The 20,279-nt window shown below is 40.2% G+C and overlaps 1 protein-coding gene and 1 non-coding gene across 2 annotated transcripts in view; both read left to right on the top strand.

Annotated features, from left to right (window-relative positions):
• LOC105463672 (ankyrin repeat and ubiquitin domain containing 1) overlaps positions 1-19,363 on the top strand; it is a 32,616-nt gene extending 13,253 nt beyond the window's left edge. Inside the window, exons 3-6 of the mRNA XM_011710890.3 lie at positions 33-249; positions 9,714-9,828; positions 12,291-13,229; positions 18,928-19,363. Coding sequence (XP_011709192.2) covers positions 33-249; positions 9,714-9,828; positions 12,291-13,229; positions 18,928-19,057 — 1,401 coding nt within the window. The 3' untranslated portion in view covers positions 19,058-19,363. The remainder of the gene's footprint in view (positions 1-32; positions 250-9,713; positions 9,829-12,290; positions 13,230-18,927) is intronic.
• LOC112423484 (U6 spliceosomal RNA) lies at positions 1,387-1,489 on the top strand. The gene has a single exon (XR_003013956.2). It is a non-coding gene; the product is annotated as a U6 spliceosomal RNA (small nuclear RNA).
• Positions 19,364-20,279: the final 916 nt, after the last annotated feature.

Below are 20,279 nucleotides of genomic sequence, written 5' to 3'. Positions count from 1 at the left end.
ACAATAAGTTCCCTCTTTTTCTCTCCCTTCAGGAAGAAGACAAGCCTACTCTATACGTGTTCAATGCTGTAACTCAAGACACAATGCCAATAATGGAGAGCATCTCCCTTCTTGATAAAACAGTGTCTGATCTGAGAACACTGGTAACTCTGAGATGTGGCCTTCCTGTGAGTGTCTACTGTCTCCGAACCCCAAGGGGCCTGGAGATGTATGATTGCAACACCCTCAAGGACTACCAGACTGATATTGGTACTGCCCAGTATATTTGATAGCAGCTACCATTTGGCACTAGGGTCCTTTGATACCAGATTTTGCAGCTTTTCAAGAGAAAATGGAAATCTAGGATTTTTATATACAATCTGTTAACTTTATTTACATATTCACTTTAAAGCAGTTAATACATTTACATGGTTTAAATATCAGAAGTGAAAAAGGATGTGTAGTGGTAAGTCTCCCTCCCTCTCCTGGCCCTACAAGCACTTAGTTCCCTCCTCATGGGCAACCATTATTGTTTTGAAGATTTACAATCAAAACCATTTCCAAATTAAATCTGAACAAATGGAGGCATTATTTCTAAATGGAAACCTCTGTAAGTTCAGTGTGGATATGAATTATCAACATTTCATTCTTGGGTCTGGGTCTACAGACTAAGAAATAAGGAGGGTCTCATAGCCCTGTCACGTCTTGTTCTCAAAGCAGATTCATTAATATCCTCAACGTGGAAGAGCAAAACTCAGACCACTTCATCTTTTTCTCTTTCAAAATACACTTCGGGCATGTATAAATGCAAGTTCAAGTACATATTCTTTTTCCCTTTTTTAATGCAAGGCTGCATATGATACATGCTATTCTGAACCCTGCTTTGGGCAACTTCATCTTAAAATGTCACTGGTTATATTAAAATAATCTTTTTAACAATGTGACACCAATGCTATACTGGCTGAAAGTATGCCTTAGTGGAATAGCATTTATCCCTGATACAAATTACAACCTCTCTCTAAATACTATACCTTGGCTAGGCGTAGTAACTAGTGATTCATACCTGTAATGCTAGCACTTTTGGAGGCCAAGGGAGGGAGGAATCACTTGAGCTCAGTACTTCAAGACCAGCCTAGGCAACACAGTGAGATGCTCATCTGTACCAAAAAAAAAAAAAAAATAGCCGATGTGTTGGTGCACACCTGTAGTCCCAGCTGCTTGGGAGGCTGAGGTAGGAGGATCACTTGGACCAGGAGGTTAAGGCTGCAGTGGGCTGTGATCACACCATTGCACTCCAGCCTGGGTGATAGCGAGGCCCTGTCTCAGGAAAAAAAAAAAAAAAATCTGTACTTCCAGGTCATGTCTACTATAGCCAAACATCAATAAGACAAAGAAAAAAGCTGTCAGATTTGTTTTAAGAATACTAAAAAATGATAGGACAGTACAGAGATGATTAACATGGCCCCTACCTGATGATGACACACAAGTTCACGAAGCATTTCACATTTTAAAAAAATGATTGGAACCTTATAGAAATTATTACTTGAAGTAAATGAATCCTTGCTGACAATTAGCACATCCTTAGTTGACATTGTATTATAACACTGCAGTGAAATTTGAGTTCTCCCAACATATACATAGGGTTTTGTAGGTATCCTTAGTTAAGCAGTTTTGCTTTATATAACTGCTAAATTTGCATTTATTGATACTTCTCCTGACTGTTATATTTGCTTAGCATTATTCTTTCCTGTCATTTTAAATTAAGGCTCTCAAAACTTTAACATAATTTTTTTCCTTGTTTTTGATCAGGGAAGTGAAGTTCTACAATTTCTCCTCAGAGTACTTTGCTATAATGCACATACCTGCTCTGCATGCTTGCTGGAAGCTGAACCCTGCCTACAACATGATGGGGGCTTGCATAAGGAAGGGCACACAGTGGCATTTGTCCCCAAGCAACTGATAATCTAGTTATTTAATGAAGTACCAAAGGATGAAACAAAACTAGAATAAACTCTGGATGACTATTCTTCAGGCCTATACTGCTCAGATTATAATGTGATGTTTTAAGCTGGAAGATAATTTGAATTGACCCAACCCCAACTTTTATAGACTTGAAAAAAAGTAAATCATCTGAATGATTAAATTACTTGCTCATTGTGTGTCAAGGACAACATACCTACTCCTTAAAATGACCCTTTGGGAGTAGGAACTTTAGGAAATGATGGTGTTCAGATATAAGGTTAAGGGTCTAAGCATGACCTGAGTAGGCTGCTTTGGCCACCATGAGAACACACAGCATCAGAGGACCTCAAAGGGAAGGGAGAAAGGGCTCTTTGGCCTGTTTCATATGCTTCATACCTTTACCTAAACCATAACTAGTATTCCTTAAGTAGCCAGCTCACCTTTTTTAAAACTAGAAGGTAAAGAGAGTCCTTGGTCAGCTTCTTGTACAGGATCTCTCTTTCTAGTCAATGAATCATCTCTGCTGCTATCAGGAGTTGAACCTTGGCCCCTTTTCCAGAGGCAGTGGAAAATCAGAAGGGTTTGGAGAAGCAGTCATGCCCAGGTTGAAAATCGAAGATTTAAGTAGCTCAATTAATCACTGCACATACTAGCTCATACAAACATTTACAAAGCTGCCTCTGCACTCTGGGTGTTTTTACAGTAAAGTGATAGAAATGAGACATGTATACACACTCAGTTAAAATCCAGTAAGTCAGCTCAATGCGGGCTGAAGGCATGTAGGAAAGGCATTCTGGAGAAAGTGGGGCTGGAACACACAAAGATGCGGGAACTATGGATCATCTGAGAGGAGGAAGGAAAGACATTCCAGGGACGGACAGAAAGCAGGAGACTGTTCTGGAGAGTGGAGGAGGCTTCCAGAGAGCACTAGCAAACACAGCTGAGGGCAGAAAGAGGAGGATCTTAAGGTGAGGGAACACAGCTCACACTTGCTGTGGCTGCAGCCAGAGCCCTCCACCTTCTGGAACAGGAGTGTTTTTTGTTTTGTTGTTGTTGTTGTTTGTTTTTGACTCGCAGTCATGCTCTTGTTGCCAGGCTGAAGTGCAGTGGTATGATCTCAGCTCACTGCAACCTCCACCTCCCGGGTTCAAGCGATTCCCCTGCTTCAGCCTCCTGAGTAGCTGGGACTACAGGCATGTACCACCACTCCCAGCTAATTTTTTTGTATTGTAGTAGAGACGAGGTTTCACCATGTTGGCCGGGATGGTCTCCATCCCGTGGACTTGTGATCCATCTGCCTTGGACTCCCAAAGTGCTGGGATTACAGGCATAAGCCATTGCACCCAGCCTAGAACAGGAGTGTTCTAGGAGAGGTTTGATCTGGTAGCAAGCAATATGAAATATAGAAAGGAGTGAGGAAAGCCTGCAGGCAGGGTGATACAATTACTGGCATGTTCGATAATCCCAGTATTAATTTCTTTAGCAGTGGAAGAGACAAATCCGAGAAACACAGAAGGCAGAACAGGACAGAACATCACGCTAGATCACTTTTTTTTTGAGACAGGGTCTCACTCCATCGCCCAGGCTGGAGTGCAGTGGCACAACCTCAGCTAACTGCAACCGCTGCCTCCTGGATTTCAGTGATTCTCTCACCTCAGCCTCCCGAGTAGCTGGGACTACAGGCGCATCCCACCATGCCTGGCTAATTTGTGTGTGTGTGTGTGTGTGTATTTTTAATACAGACAGGGTTTCACCATGTTGGCCAGGCTGGTCTCAAACTCCTGACCTCAAGTGATCCACCCACCTTGGCCTCCCAAAGTGCTAGGATTACAGGAGTGAGCTAACATGCCTGGACCTAGATCACATTTAAGTAGAGGAAAGAATCAAAGTTCTCACACTAGGACAGTGGTGGGGAAATTGAGGAAAGGAGCTACGTTCTGGGTTTTAAGCTTTAGATATGAGGAAACTCAGAGAGTACTTTTTTTTAAAAATGTTACTCAGCTGGCCAGTTAGTGGCAAAGCTGTAAGTACAACTGAAGTCTTCTAATTTCCCTTCACTGCAAACATGGAGTTCGTGCTTGACTGATGGTTTGGGTTAGCAGATACTGATCCTGCCCAGGTAGGTGGAGGCTGAGCCCTGTGAGGGGTGCATTCCTCAGAGAGTAAATATAGAGGGGAACGTCTTAAGGGCCAATGGCTGGCACTCAGGACATGCTGAGGTCAGGGCAAGCATACAGAAGAGTCAGAAAACGAGACACAGAAAGCTGTCAGAGTCAGGAGAACTGCAACTTTGTATACAACAGATGACGAGACTGTTTTCAAGATGCTGGTAAAAGTCCAAAGACGATTCTGAGATTAAAAAAGGAAAAAAAAAAAAAAAAGCTTTGGATTTGCTTTAAAGATCTTTGGTGGGCTCAGAGAGAGCAGCTTTAATAAAGGAGATGGAGAAAGAAAGATTTCAGGGATTAAGAAGAAGATAAGTAACGATGGGATAAGGGAATTCTGGTGGTAGAACATCTAATGACTAACTTATCATAAATCTATCATGATAAATATATCCTAATATGTGTGATTTTGTGACTTGAGGCTTAGTGGCACATCACATAGGTCCAATACATACATATACATGCAGATATACACACACGCACACATACCCCTAGTCTTACATCAACCTATATGGTACCAGGTGTTCATTTTAGCCTGGCTTCTAGCTCTGAAATCTCTGCCCTGGCTTTTGCTTTCCCCTTGCTGATCTACATGCTTATGTGCTTGTTATTCTGTTTTTACTTCACATATATTCATAAACTGTCATTCATCCTTTCTGAAACAAGGAGTACCTAAACAAATGAGTGAATGAATTAATGCCTTTTCTTTACAGATGATACCAATTGGTATAAACACCTCGTAGAATGTATTCGTGGCTGCCTGTGCACATGGCGCCTGAGAAACCATTCCAGGAGCAGGGTTGTGTCAGCTCAGATCCTGAAATCTGAGCTGGCTCCAGGGTCTTTTTACCAACCTTTAGGCTCATGGAGACCTATGGTGCCATTTTAATTCCTTTTATTGATGAGAAAACTGAAGTTCAGAGAAGTTAAGTGATCTGATCAAGGTCACACTGCTACCAAATGATAATCATACGCCCAGGATCGAGTTTTTTCTAACAATTTATATTGCCAAACCAGTATGCCTTTATTGATGACCTTTAAGTTCTAATCAATGTTTTATTTTATTTCTTCCATCAGAGGAAGCTCAAACCAGAGACACAATTTCCAAATTCAGGAAGAAAAAGTCCAAATCAGATAGGCATAGATTGACTCCTGGGGTATGAATGAAGAATCCAGAAACTTGGGAGTCAGGGGCCACATGTGGAGAGGTTGAGGATGATTGCCTAAATAGGCACTGTTGCTGCCATCTGCTGTCCTGTGTGACCTGGGCATAGTAGATAAGTTTGCAGGCACAGAATGGACAGATTCAGGTTTTGTCAAGTTAACACAGTTTTGTGGGTCCTCTTTTAAAAAATCCAAAACTAAGACAAGGACTTTAGAAGGCTCTATAGAAGACAGCAAGGGGCCCTAAAGCTTATTAGTTTTCCTCTCTCTTCAGTAATAGGTTCTAGTTGTATTTTCTGGAGCAATATAGCATTTTTCAAGTAAATTTCTATTTCCCAACAGAATTCCTAAGCTTATGAAGGAATTTAATATCTGACAAAGAGAGCATTACAAAACAACAGGGGTGAAAGGATAATCTAATAAACAGTGCTGGCTGACTTGTTTAGAAATTCTCTGGATATTCAAAAGTTGAGCATTATCAGGACTGTTTCATTGCAAGGAACTGAATTGATGGTTATAACACCTGTAATATTTGCTACTAGACAGGGAATTAAAATGAAACAAAATGCACGGCCTGATGGAGGTGCCCCATCAATGTTAAGGAGATTTAAATCGTACAGTCTCCTCTGTAGTTTTCAGAATCAGGTCTCATTTAGCAGTAGGCAAGAGGGCTAGAGAGAGCTGAGACTCTGAGGGTAGGCAACCATCCAGAGAACAGGTAAGCCAGGAAAATCCCATCTATAGACATCTAGCAGTGGAAGGTTAGACTTAAATAAGCCCTTCTGGTGGAAGTCCTGGAAAAGGCAAGTCAGTCTGCAGCTGTCAGTTGGTAAGGCCAAGGAAGGCAGAGAGTGACCCTCAGGGAGATCCAGCAGGGACCTGGTGAGTGAACCATAGCACCAAGGTAGTGAATGAATGAATGACACAAGAGGCAGGAAACTAGATAAGGTGATGTTGACATCAGAGGCTCTGATAACATGTGATAGAAATCTAACCCCAGAGATTAGGGTTTACAGTAAGAAATTCAGAAATGGAACCTTAGTCTTAAAACCCAAAAGGTAGGGTAGAATATTGGGATTTACAACATAGGGCACAAAGTGGGGACTTGCTCAGGAGGAACAGAAGTGACAAGAATATCTGACCAGGATGAACAGGAACACTGACTTCCTACCAACCCTCTGAGTTACTGGCCTACATCTTTTTATTTTAGTTTTTGTAGAGATGGGGTCGTGCTGTGTTGCTCAGGCTGGTAAATTCCTGGCCTCAAGCAATCCTCCCACCCAAAGTGCTGGGAATACAGGTGTGAGCCACTGCACTGGGCCCCTGGTCAAAATCTTAATAAATTCCCTCCTACAGGAATTGTTCTGTGGACCTGGGGCTGGCTGGTCCTTTAAATGGAGACCCTGTAGCCTCAGCTGTGGAGGACTAAGGAGGCTGGGGTACAGGGCCAGGCTAAAGCTTTCTACTTCTCATTTGGGAGTGATTTTCACAATAAACTAAAAACGTAGATCATTTCAGCAGGAGATAAAATAAATGCACTTGGAGTGGTGTTTAAAGTCCTTTGTTTCCAGTCCATGAGAATTAAACATTTTGTGAGAAGGTTTAAGTACAGCAAGAAGCTTTAGAGAAAATTAATCTATTATAGGAAGTATGGTGCATATTTTGGAAAACGTTTATCAAGGTATTCCTACAGAATAGCTGCAGGACCACTACTTTATGTCTACAGAATAATTCCAGAATTCTCCAGCAAGGAGAGTAAACTCTCCTAGCTGAGGCCCAAGTGATGAGGATGGAGGCAGGTGAGGGGGATAAGGGTAGTAACGGAGGTCAGGCCTATAAGTAAACAAGTACGTAAATAGGAATCAATTCACAAAGAATAGCAAGTCCAAGGTCAAGAAATCCAAACCAGAGTAAGGAGTAACAGAGGAAGAGCCCCATTTCAAGATTGCAGGTTATAACATAGAATGTCCAGTAAGGGAGGGACTGGCAGGGAGATATCCTTTGTTGTGTGTGTGCAGAGAGGAAGCAAGAAGGAAAAGAGAGGAGAAGCAGAAAGGAAACAATCAGAAAGGCAACTGAAAAGAGGAAACTCTCTAGGCATTAGAAAGAATCCTAAAGACAAATTCCAGGGAATTCTGGAAATTCCCTGCTGGCTGAGAAGCCTCAGGCAAGTCACCTATCTCTGAACCTCAGCTTCCAAGTCTATAAAAGGGGGCTGCTGAGTGGGCTGGTCTTTTAAGATCTATCTTCACCACTCTGTGATTCTAAGATTACTGGTGTTCTGAAATCTCAGCCAACAAAGATAAGCACAGTTCAGAAACCATCAAGGCCAGAAACAGCCTGGTGTGCACAGGGAAGTGCAGGCCAGCCTGCCTGGTTAGGAGGGCAGAGCATGGCCAGAAGAAGTTTGGGAGTCCAGCAGAACTTTATTCAACAAATACTTACTGAGTGTCCACCATAAGCCAGGCACCACTGTGGAAAGCAGGCACAGTGGCAGTGTCCCTACCCTCCTGAAGCTTGGATCTCAGTGGAGGAGGCAAACACCATCAAGCAAACAGAAAAATTTCTCATTTTAAGCAGAGATTAAGAGCTACGAAGTAAAAGAAGGCAGGAAAATGGAATAAATGATGCAGTAAACTAATGGGAGGCTATTTAGATAGCTGGTCAGGAAAGAAGACAACATTGAGCAGAGGCCTGAATAAAGAAGCGGAGGCTGCTGGGAGCATCTCAAAGTAGATTTAGGTGAAAGATTATCTAGGTCTGAAATAGGGCAGCGCTGGTTGAGATGGAGGCAAGGAGTTGAGATGTTCTTCAATATTGATCAGGTAAACTTGTCAGGCCTAAGCAACCGTTCAGATGTAGGACATGAAAAAAAATGGGAAGGATGTTGGGTGCGGTGGCTCACACCTGTAATCTCAGCACTGTGGGAGGCCAAGGCAGATGGATCATTTGCGGTTAAGAGTTCGAGACAAGCCTGACCAACATGGTGAAACTCCTTGTCTACTAAACATACAAAAAAATTAGCTGGGCGTGGTGGCCTGTAATCCCAGCTACTTGAGAGGCTGAGGCAGGAGAATCACTTGGGCGACAAAGCAAGACTCCGTCTCAAAAAAAAAAAACTCTCTAATAAATGGCTTAGGTAGCAAAATAGATGTACCACTCACTGAGAAAAAAAAAAAAAAAAAAGTAGGAGAAAAAGCAGGTTGGGTGAAAGATAATGAGTGGTCTTCTGGAATGATAGGGTTGTAGTGCAATCCCACCATTGGTAATATCGCCAGCAGGGGGAGTCTGGAGCTGGAGCAGAGGCTGGGCTGGAGATTGGGACTTGGGAATGAGTGACACCTGGGTGGTCAATGAAGTCATCATCGCCACTAAGATTGACAATTAATCAGACATCAAGTATTTAGGGAGCACCTACCAAGTGCCAGGCTACATGGCAAGTCCTGAAGGAATTTTCTTCTTAATGGGAGCATGAAAAAAAAAATCTCCAAGCAAGTAAAATGATTCCAAGTACTGATGACAGAGGCAATAAAGAAGTTAACATCATGAGATACAAAGTAATGAAGGTGAGGAGGTAGTAATGGCAGATATTGCTTTAGCTATGGTTGAAGTGAAAGATGAATAAAAAGGACACAGTCCTGTGAAAATCTAGATGAAGATCGTTTCAAGCAAAAAATTGTAAATCATTAGGTCCTGAGATGGGAGTAGACTTGGTGTGAGGACAGGTGAAAGGTCAAGGTGGCCATAATAAATGAATGAGGCAGAGAGAACTAGGCTGGACCACGTAGGGAGAAGGCTGGGTTTAATCCCCAGGGAAACGTGTGTAAATTGAGAAGAGCAGAAGGCTGAGGAAAGATCCCTGGAAAACAGCCTGAAGGATAAAGGGAATGTGGTATCACAGAAAGGGTAGACTTTGGAGGAGCCAGTGATAAGCTCTCCAGCAGCAGTGAATTACTTTTATGTTTGTAACAGAGAACAGCTCATGTTTCATAAAGGATAGAACAAGCAAATTAGCTGGTGAGCATCATTCAACTCCCTCACAGCCCACTCATAAGCTAAAGGCTCCAGAAGGCCATTTGTCCTGCCACAGGTCCTTAGTTTCCTCTTCCAATATAACAACTTTAGCTTACTTGGTAATATATACAGCAGCATTGAATCAATCTCCACAAGGCTGTTTTAAGATAGCTGCAAAAAAATATTTCAGTGCTATATGCAATCATTGAGCAGATGAGAAAATGGTAATGCACAGATACTAAACAGCTTTTCCAAGCCCCAATAATGGCCTATGCTAAAAATAGCATCCCTGTCTCCTTGTTTCAAGGTTATTTTTCATTTTGCATCTAGCTCATGCCTCTGTTTGGGGAAAGCTATCATTAGAAGTTTTATGGATTCTCAAACCACACTGCTGGACTGGAACCATAAACCACCTCTCTTGATCCACAGGCACAACACTTCGCTTGGACGTCTGGGATGGATGGAAGGAATTTCTGATGGGTTGTCTCCTCGGACAAAAACTTAAAGTCCAACGTTACTTATCAAAAGAAGGACCAGTACTCAAGTATGAGAAATTAATGTTAAATTAACTTAGCAAGTGCTGTAATTTTTTACTAAACTTCCATCAGACCTTAAGCCTGCAGTTCACTCACTCTACAGCTGGGGTGCTGCTCTATGCCAGTTCCACTTAGCATGTTTCAGCCAAATATTATTATTACATATTTGCTGGAACAAAACAGCAGGGATGCCATCAGGACTGACAGTCTTGCGATTCAGATAGACTTTCCTCAGGAAATACTAACTACAGTTAACTTTTGAACGATGCAGGGGTTAGGGATGCCAACTCCCCACACAGTTGAAAATTCCCATATAACTTTCGACTTCCCCAAAACTTCACTACTAATAGCCTACCATTGATCAGAAGCCTTACTGATAACATAGTCAATTAACACATGTTGTGTATATGTATTATATACCATATTCTTACAATAAAGTAAGCTACAGAAAAGAAAATATTAAGAAAATCATAAGGAAAAGAAAATATATTTCCTAGTCATTAAGTGGATGTGGATCATTATGAAGGTCTTCAATCTTCAGGTTGAATAAGGCTGAGGGGGAGAAAGAGGAGAAGGGTTTGTCTTGCTGTCTCAGGTGTGGCAGAGGTGGAAGAAAATCGCCAAACTGAACCTCCACAGTTCAAACTCATGTTGTTCAAAGGTCAACTGTGATTAAATGGGTGACTTCGATTTGGTTTAGATATGAGACTTTCAGCAACATTTTTCAAGGCTATCAGAACACATACAGACAGTCCACAACTTACGATGGTTCAACTTAGATTGTTCAACTTACAATGGTGTGAAAGTGGTATTAATTCAGTAGAAACTAAACTGCCAGTGCACATACAACCATTCTTTTTCATTTTCAGTACAGCATTAAATAAATTACAGGAAATATTCAACAGTTTATTATAAAATAGGCTTTGTGTTAGATGATTTTGCCCAACTGTATGCTAATTAAGGCGGGCTAGACTAAGATTTGATGTTCAGTAGATTAGGTGTATTAAATGCATTTTAGACTTATGATACTTTCAACATATGATGGTTTTTATCAGGACATAACCCTATCATAAGTCAAAGGGCATCTATATCTTGCCACTTTCACATTCAGTTATTCTTTAAGAAAACACTTGTTAATTGACTGAAAACATTGACCACATCTTCCTAAGCTCACATGTAATTTTTCAAACTGCATTTATTACCAGCATTCGCACTTTTGCCATACATAAAGTGTAACGGGTATAGCTGGGGCAGGAGGAGGGTTGGTTCAGAGAGGCAGGTGGTCATTTTAATGTGTTAATACAGCCATCAGATTCTCAAATACACAATTGCACTAATCTGTAGGTTTAATTTAATAGTATTTTAGAATAGTGTCCCCTCGTGGGTGATTTAATCATGTTTTGTAGAAGCCAACACATCAGGAGATCTAAGGGCTCTGTGAAGTGATGGATTAGAAGAGCAGCTTTTACAATGTTATAAAATATTCTAATATTTTACACTGATTTCCATTATGGGATAGTGATATTTTTTCCATGTTCTGCATCCAAAGAAATAGCTGTGTTGCTTTGTTACTTTTAATAGTGTATATTTATTTAATACTTTATAGTAGACACTGTGTTATATTTACTACCTCATTCTATGTTTATAACACTTTGATGAGGTGGACAATTTTTAATCTTATTTTACAGATGAGGAAACTAAGATCAGAAAACCTGCCCCATGTTGGCTGGGCACAGTGGCTCACACCTGTAATCCCATTACTTTGGGAGGCCAAGGTGGGCAGATCACTTGAGGTCAGGAGTTCGACACCAGCCTGGCCAACATAGCGAAACCCCTGTTTCTACTAAAAATACAAAAATTAGCCAGGCGTGGTGGCTCGCACCTGTAATTCTGACTACTGAGGAGGCTGAGGCAGAAGAATCGCTTCAACTTGGGAGGTGGAGGTTGCAGTGAGCCAAGATTGCACCACTGCACTCTAGCTTGAACAACAGAGTAAGACTCTGTCTGGCAGGGAATGGAGGAAGAAAACTTGCCCCATGTCATACCAATAGCAAGGGCAGAACTGGGTATTGAATCGTTAACAATTTAACTCTAGTGTTCATGTGCTTGACCATCTACACTTGACTTCATCTTTAAATAAAATCTAAGAGCTCAGAGAATGTAAGTGGTCAGACTTAAAAGCTCCTTGTATTTCCCCATGCTTGATATTTTTCCTGAGGATTTAATTTTTATAAAAAAGACGACCACTTCAGGGAAACTATTTACATGTGCATAGTAGGATAATGTGTATAAGCAGGATCTGTGCAGTTTAACCTGTATATCACCATATGCCTTTTCCAAAAACATGTTAAGGTAAAAGTTAAGAAGAAATAAACATTCAGCTAGAATATTTCATGAGCATTTAGTGTAACTACACTTGTTTGTTTGCTGATTTTCTAAACACCCCTCCCCACTTGTTTCACTCATTTAGGTATCAGAAAAGGGTAGCCCTGTACATTGCTGCTTTTTGTGGGTACATTGAACTCACTGAATGGGCCCTGAAGCAGGGTGCGCGGCCCCACGAGGCAGTCGGTGTTCACCCCTATCGAGCATGGTGCCATGAAGCCCTTCATGCAGATGTCTCTAAATGCCCCATTCATGCAGCCGCAGAAGCAGGCCAACTGTTGATTCTGAAGGCCTTTGTCAACTGCAGCGTGCTGTGCCTGGAATGCAAAAATGCAGCAGGACAAACTCCCCTGACCATTGTGTTCAAACACAAGCATAAAGACTGTGTATTATATTTGCTCAGTAAAATGTGGTCCACAGTTTCTTTTCCGAAAATTTCAGTCCCAATGAGGATTTATATTAAAATAAAACAATGGATCCTCAGAGCTCAGAGTCACAGTCTTCATAAAAGCCAGTTTTGTGGAGCAAGGGTCTTTGGGGCAAAAGTTGGAGACACTGTGATGGTGGATGGTTTCACCAAACCAAAAATGACCTCCAAGAGCTGGCATAAGGCTGAGAACAGTGACTCACAAAGCATCTTGCTCAAGCTACCATCTCTCAGCAAACAAACTGCAAGCAGCAAACCTGTGAGTCCTTTGGCAATTTCACAGCCGGACACAAGAGAACAAGCCCTCAAATTTCATCCACTGGTGAATGCAAGTACATTCTCTGAATTACAAAAACATCAACAACAAGATCAGAAAAAAATTACTGCCACAGCAAGGAAAAAAGAAAAGCTCATAAAAAACACATATCTTCCCCAAGTCCCCCTCCCTCCAGTTTCAAGAGTGGGATATTCACATCCATCATTTTTCTATGCAACACCCAGTGCTGACTTTTTACTGAAGTCCTCCTTCTCATCTTTCTCAGAGCACAGTGGGAAGACTCCAAGGGAGAACGCAATCTACTGCTTAGCTGTGGCAAGGTAACGTTCTCCCCTTAAACATACAAAGGGCAAACCTTTTATAAGGCAGGTCCAGGATAAGGAATGGTCCATAATGCCCTACTATGCCACTGAAAGTAATACAAGTTGTTCTAATGCATCAATACCCAGCTTCAAGGACCTCATCTTAGCCTCATGACTGGGACAAAATGAACTAATATTATTGGCCAATCCAATCTGTGCAGTACTTTACTCCTCAAACTTTCAGGAGGGAAAGAAACACAGTAGAAAGTGTTGTGTCAATTCTCAAGGTCCCTTACTGCTGCTGCTGCTGCTGCTGCTTTTATTTTTCCTTTTTGTTTGAGACAAGGTCTCGCTCTGTTGCCCAGGCTGGAGTGCAGTGGTGCTATCACAGCTCACTGCATGCTTGAATTCCTAGGCTCAAGCAATTCTCCCACCTCAGCCTTCCAATTAGCTGGGACTACAGGCACATGCCACTATATCTGGTTGATATTTTTTTTCCTGTGGAAACGGGGACTCACCATGTTGCCCAGGTTGGTCTCAAACTCCTGGGCTCAAGCGATCCTCCCACCTTGGCCTCCCAAAGCACTGGGATTACAGGCATGAACCATTGTGCCTAGCCTGCTAATGTTTCTTCTTTTTCCTCCTCTTCAACTTCTCTCTCTTCCTCTTCTTCTAAAGCTAATAAAAAATTAATTGTAATTAGAGGGGAACGAGAGAAAACTGAAATATGGGAGGGAGACATCAAAAGTGTCATAGAAAACTAGATGATAACAAAAATGCGAGGAAAGAAAGGAATACATTAATGACAAATTGAATGATTAAAGACTTGAATTGACTTACTAGGCAAGATGCACAGGTGGGGTGAGATCTGTATTGGACAGGGTGCTAGAATTGACATTAATATTTACAGTGAGTTAAAAGGTAATCCGTAGCACATCTAAAGAGATAAGAAAGTGTATCAGAATTAGATGTTTCAGGTACACAACTCTCTGATTAGAGTTTAGATCCCATCCATTACTTATGAGGTATTATTTGATGCAAATATTACCGTTAGAAATATAGATTTATGAGTGACTTTTCCCCTTACTCAACATAATGAGAAGGCAAGAAAAAACAAGGCTAGAAGGCTAGATTGTTTTACTTGCTTTTCTGTACTGGTCTTTAACTCAGCTCAACTTTATTTCAGTTAAGTTGTTGCCACCTTGTGGTGAGAGTAATTTGGGCTGTAAAACACAAAATTCAATATCCAACAGAGTGAGGTTGACAATAGAAGAAGACACTTAATAGCTTAGTAGCCTCAATCTTTGTAATTTGTGAGATATCTCTGACTAGAATGACTAGAATGTATCACCAAAAATTCTAGAAATATACTAGAAAAGTTATTAATTGAAAAAACTGCATAGTCCATCTTAAAATAAGGCTATAAACAAGAAAGGAAATATTGATTTGTTTTATCAACAGATACATGCTAAAAATGAGTTTATCAATAAGTGTTTACTAGCCCAGTGCTGTGCCCAGCAGAATGGAAATGTGCATGAAAAAGCATGTGTTTTTAAGCTTTGTGTGTGGAGGGGGTGCCGTTTCTATGAGAAAAGCTGACGGTGTCTGTTGTGTAGAGTGCTTTCTTGGCGAGGAATTGAGTTATGAAATATATAGTAAAATCCATAAAGACCACTAATCTCACATATATGGTTTGTTGAATTTTTATGTTTTCATATATCCATTTAAGCACTACTCAGATCAGATGCAAACTACTTCCAGTGCCCCTAAAAATTTCCTTCATGCCCCTTGCCAGTCATGATCCTTCCCAGATGTAACTATTATTCTCATCTCTATCACCAAATATTACTTTAGCCTCTTCTCGAATTTCATATAAGGGGCACATATGGCATATACCTTTTATATTTTGCTTTTTTTGTTCAACACATTGCCTGCAAGATTCATCAATATTTTTGCATGTATTGATTGTTCTTATTTCTATGTAGTATTCCATTTGTATGCAGTATTCCATATCCTAATTTATTTATCTATTTTCCTATTATAGGCATTTAAATCATTTCTAATTTAGGGGCTACTTTGAATAAAAATGCACAATTATTCTTGCATATGAGGTTTGGTGGACATCTGCATTCACTTCTCTTGACTCTATACCAAGGAATAGAATTGCTGGGTCATAGGATAAATTTATGTTTAGCTTTAGTAAACATTTCTAAACACTTTTTAAAAGAGACTACCAGTGTGCCTTTTGTTTTTGTTTTTGTAGCTACACTGCATAAGGATTGGAGTTATTAAGGAGTGGCAATTTCAAGGTCAAGAAAGAAATTGCTAGAGAAAACATTTTGTTAAAGAAAGGGTTATTCTGTGAAGGAAAGAGAGAGAGGAAAGAAGGAAAGAAGGAAAGAAGGAAAGAAGGAAAGAAAGAAAGAAAGAAAGAAAGAAAGAAAGAAAGAAAGAAAGAAAGAAAGAAAGAAAGAAAGAAAGAAAGAAAGAAAGAAAGAAAGAAAGAAAGAAAGAAAGAAAAAAGAAAGAAAGGAAGGAAAGAAAAGAAGGAAGGAAGGAAGGAAAGAAAGAAAGAAAGAAAGAAAGAAAGAAAGAAAGAAAGAAAGAAAGAAAGAAAGAAAGAAAGAAAGAAAGAGAGAGAAAGAAAGAAAGGAGGGAAGAAAGGAAAGAGAGGGAGGAAGAAAAGAGGAAGGAAAGAAGGAAGGAAAGAAGCAAGGAAGGAAAGAAGGAAGGAAAGGGGAGGGAGGGAGGGGAAAGGAGGAAGGGATTAGTGCAGAAGGGAGACCCACAGGGAGAGTGGTGGTCAGTCTGACTGCGCACTTACTCTGGCAATGTTACTCCCAGCAAATCCTCTTTCCATTTCTCTTTTCCCAATATTTTTCTCTTTCCCGTATTCACACCCTCCACTTCCCATCTGCTTCTGCCCCCTTTCCACTGAATCTCTCCCAGGATCTGTTCCACCTTCCTCTGTTGGTGGGCTGTGGAAAGGAAGGAGAGATCTATAATCTCATGCCACTGCAGTCTTCTTGATCGAGTTCAAGTTCCTCACAGAAGTCACAAAAGCACTTACATCTGCCTGAAGTAGACAGTCAAGGCAGGCAGTCAGGTGGTCTGAGCACTCCTCTAAATGATCAGGGCAGCTCTTGTACCACAAAGACGCAAACATGAGGAATGGATGGACACTATCCTGATGGCTACATGCACCATCACCAAGCTAGTGTTACAGCCAAGAAATGGGGAAGAACCTAATGTTCATGATGCTGACCCAGGGATCAGGTGGGTAAAGTGACCATCAGATGTTCCTGTTTTACAGAAAGGGGAGTCTCCCGAACCAGACAAGTCATCTGGCATCATGTGAAAGTACTTGCTGGACTCCATGTCATTCAGGAATTCCTACCTTTAGATTCATAAAACTAAACCTCTCGGGGTTGACCCCAAGATGGCATTGATGCAGTTAGCACAGATCAAGCGCTAATGTGGGTTTGGGTTGGTGAGTGAATGTGACTGGTGTAGACAGTCACTGAGGCCAGAAGGTCACATAGAGTCTCATTCCTTAGCCTAGAAGTCAGAGTAGGCTTTACACAGGTCAAAGAATACCTGTAAGGTGTGTTTAGAAAAATAGCCTTCCTTATTGCTTATTGTCCAATTCCAGAGAGGTTTATGTGACCTGGGAGTCCAGTTAAGTAATGATTCAAATGTAGGGGATTGGTCCAGAAAGCTGAGAGTTTGAGTGGACTGAGAATAGATGATAATCTCAAATGCTATGAGCTTTGATGGGCTCTTGTACTCTGGATACAAGTACAGCTCTTTGTTTTTATTCTTTATTTTAAAAGGCATGTGTTATATGTTTTAATCACCTTTCGTATCTCTAGCACATAGAATAGTGCTTGCCATAGAGTAAGTGCTCAATATGCATCTTTTTCTTAAGGTAAACAGTTTTTGAATCAATGCAGAAAAGTCAGGTTTCAAATGCCAGGGAGAGAATCAGGATAGGCCTGAGCCTAGGAAGAGCAAGGATATGCATCAGAACAGGAGAGGACTTCAGATTAACTCTGGTGGGATATGGGGAAAGGCTGAAAGTGCCTGAGTGATTTCCTTAAGACTTAATACCTATTTTTATGGGCAACATAGATGGGTTAACCCAGTTTAGAAGGGCACAGAAAGACACAACTATTGAGGTAAAACAAGAAGTTAATCTAGAACAAAGAAGTTCAATCAGGCAGACATGGACCTGGTTCAAATGTTGGAAACACTATGGTATTTTATACAGGGTTACTCCTAATAGATTGAGTGAAAGACTTTTAAAAATACCAGACTTTGCCAGACAACATGGGCAGAGGTGAGGTAAAGGATCCAGGCAGAGCTAGTAACATGGTCAAAGGCACTGTTTTGTGAAAGAGCAAGCAAGAAATTTAGTTTTCAGGAAAGTACATGGATTTGCAAAAGGCATTGTAGGCAATAAGGAAAAACTATCCGGAGATAAGACTGGCAAAGAAGACTGCTTCTACACTAAGAAGCATCTGTGTGACCAAGTGAAGAGTTTGCTTCTTCTTTCCCCTTCCATAGGATTGGAGGTAGGTGGGAAGCTCACCGAAGTTCTTTTTCGTGAAGTCACATAATCAGTTTTTGTTTGTTTTTGAAGACAAATCTGATAGAGATGTATGGAAGACTCGTCGGAAAGATGTGGAAAGACTATAGTAAAGTTAGGAAACTGCAATAAGAGAAATAAGAGAAAATAAAGACCTGGACTAGAATAACAGTAGTTACGGAAAAGAGAGATTTTCTGGGGAATAATCTACAAATACAAGAGATATTTCTGGCGAATAATCTACAAAATTTGGTCACTGACTGGGTGTGGAAATAGAGAAAGAAGGAATTTAGTTTTGTTTCTAGCTTTGGAGATAGTGAAGATAGCAAAATTGAAGTGTTAGAACAAGGAAACAGAAGTGGGACAAGTTTAGGAAGAAGATAAAAGATATGTTAAATTAAAAGTGTCTATGGGATAAATATTTTTATTTGGTAATTGGAGATATGCAACTTTCAAGAAAGGTCAAGCTTTAGGAGTCATGGATACAAGAATTGAAATAGTGAGTAAATGAGGACTCCTAGGAGGAGGGTGTAGAAAGAGAGGAGAACCAAGGATAGAATCTTGGAGGACCCCAACGTTTAAGGGGATGTAAAACACCTCTGTATTAAATCTCATTTGCATCCTACCAAGTAAGAGTAATTGTATTCAAATTTGCAAGTCTTTATTAGTATATAGCCAGAGAATAACTATCATAAAACATTAAGTTCCTTTGCATTTTAGTTAAAGACTATCAAAATACCTAATATCTTTTCAATTAAAAAATCCTCATGTGTGTTTGTAGGGGTAGAAAGTGGAGAAAGGAGAAGAGGCCAAGGAATATATGATGTATAGGAATATCTAGAGAGGAGAGAGAAAAAGTTTCAACTCAGAGAATTCTACATGATACTGAGTGGCTTTCTGTTTCTAGTTGTGATTCTAAGTTTTTAGCATTGCCTTGGGAAAACATCATTTCCACTGCATCACGGGGAACTTGTTTTAGAAAGATTACTGTTTCTATTTCACATCTACCTATGTGACAAGACAAACTAGCCCTAGCTACAAAATCAACCTGAAGATTTCCATCCTTTTTCAGCTATGTATGCAGATAAGATCAGACCTTCTTATAAATTATATCTTGTTTTCTTACAGTGCCTTTAAAGAGAAACGATGGCTTCAGCAGTTAGAAATAGCAAGAGTCCTGGCCAAAAAGAGCATTTCTAACTTCACCACCCGAGGAGGTCTGACAGCATGTGAAAACTCTCTAGAAATTGAGTTTTGAAAAATCATGACAACCTCAGTTTGGACAAAGACCTGAGCAAACAGAATGTCCATTGCTAATGTTAACATTTATAATAACAGTTCTAATGTTATCATCTCTAGTAACAGTTATAATGCCACACAACTTTTAATAGGATATTTAACACCATATTTTCTTGGACTTCATCATGCTAACTGAAAATTTAGTGCTATTTTTGTATAAAGAATATAAGGAAGAATTCAGAAGAAACTGAGAATAGTAGTTGACGACAAGGTAGGGAAGCTGAGACAATGGAAAACAAGGAAGTGAGAATTTTTACATTTTCTTTTTTTGTTTGTTTTTCTTTTTTTTTTTTAAGTGTTTTGGTTTTTTAAGCCATATTAATGTAGAATATATTTTAAAATAAATAAAATTTTTAAATTCTATATAAGGAAAGTTCTTAAGAAAGTTAACAAATACCATCCAGGTCTAATGCTGATCTCAGACATCTTTTTAACTCTGCTAAAACACTGCTTCCAATTAATTTTTTTAAATTGAGTTAAAATTTACATGTAGTGAATTGCATGAATCTTAAATGTAAGATTCAATGGGTTTGAAAAATATCCCAGTCAAAACATAGAACGTTTTTGTTACCCCAGGAAGTTCCTTCAAGCTCCTAAGTCAATTCCAACTTCTTTAGGTAACTGCTATTTTGATTTCTATCTCCATAGATGACATTTTCAAATCATGGGTATCATGCAGTTGTTCACTTTTGTGTCTGGGTTATTTTGCTCAACTTAATGTTTCAAGATTCATTTACATTACTGCATGTATCAGTAGTACATTCCTTTTTTTCTTTTCTTTTTTTTTGAGACAGAGTTTTACTCTGTCGTCCAGGCTGGAATGCAGTGGCACGATCTCGGCTCACTGCAACCTTCGCCTCCCAGATTTAAGCAATTCTCTGGCCTCAGCCTACTGAGTAGCTGGGATTACAAGTGTGTGTCACCACGCCCAGCTAATTTTCGTATTTTTAGTAGAGACAGAGTTTCACCATGTTGGCCAGGCTGGTCTCGAACTCCTAACCTCAACTGATCCACCTCCCTTGCCTCCCAACATGCTGGCATTACAGGCATGAGCCACCATGCCCAGCTATACATTCCTTTTTATTACTAAATAGTATTTGATTATATGGATGCACCATAATGCATGGTGTATGGACTGTATGGATGTTTGGGTTGCCTCCAGTTTTGACATATTATGAAAA

The sequence above is a fragment of the Macaca nemestrina genome, chromosome 2 (genome assembly GCF_043159975.1).
Source record: "Macaca nemestrina isolate mMacNem1 chromosome 2, mMacNem.hap1, whole genome shotgun sequence".
NCBI classification, from domain to species: domain Eukaryota; kingdom Metazoa; phylum Chordata; class Mammalia; order Primates; family Cercopithecidae; genus Macaca; species Macaca nemestrina.
The sequence above is the reverse complement of the archived record's forward strand: the minus strand, read 5'-3'. Positions and strand labels throughout refer to the sequence as shown.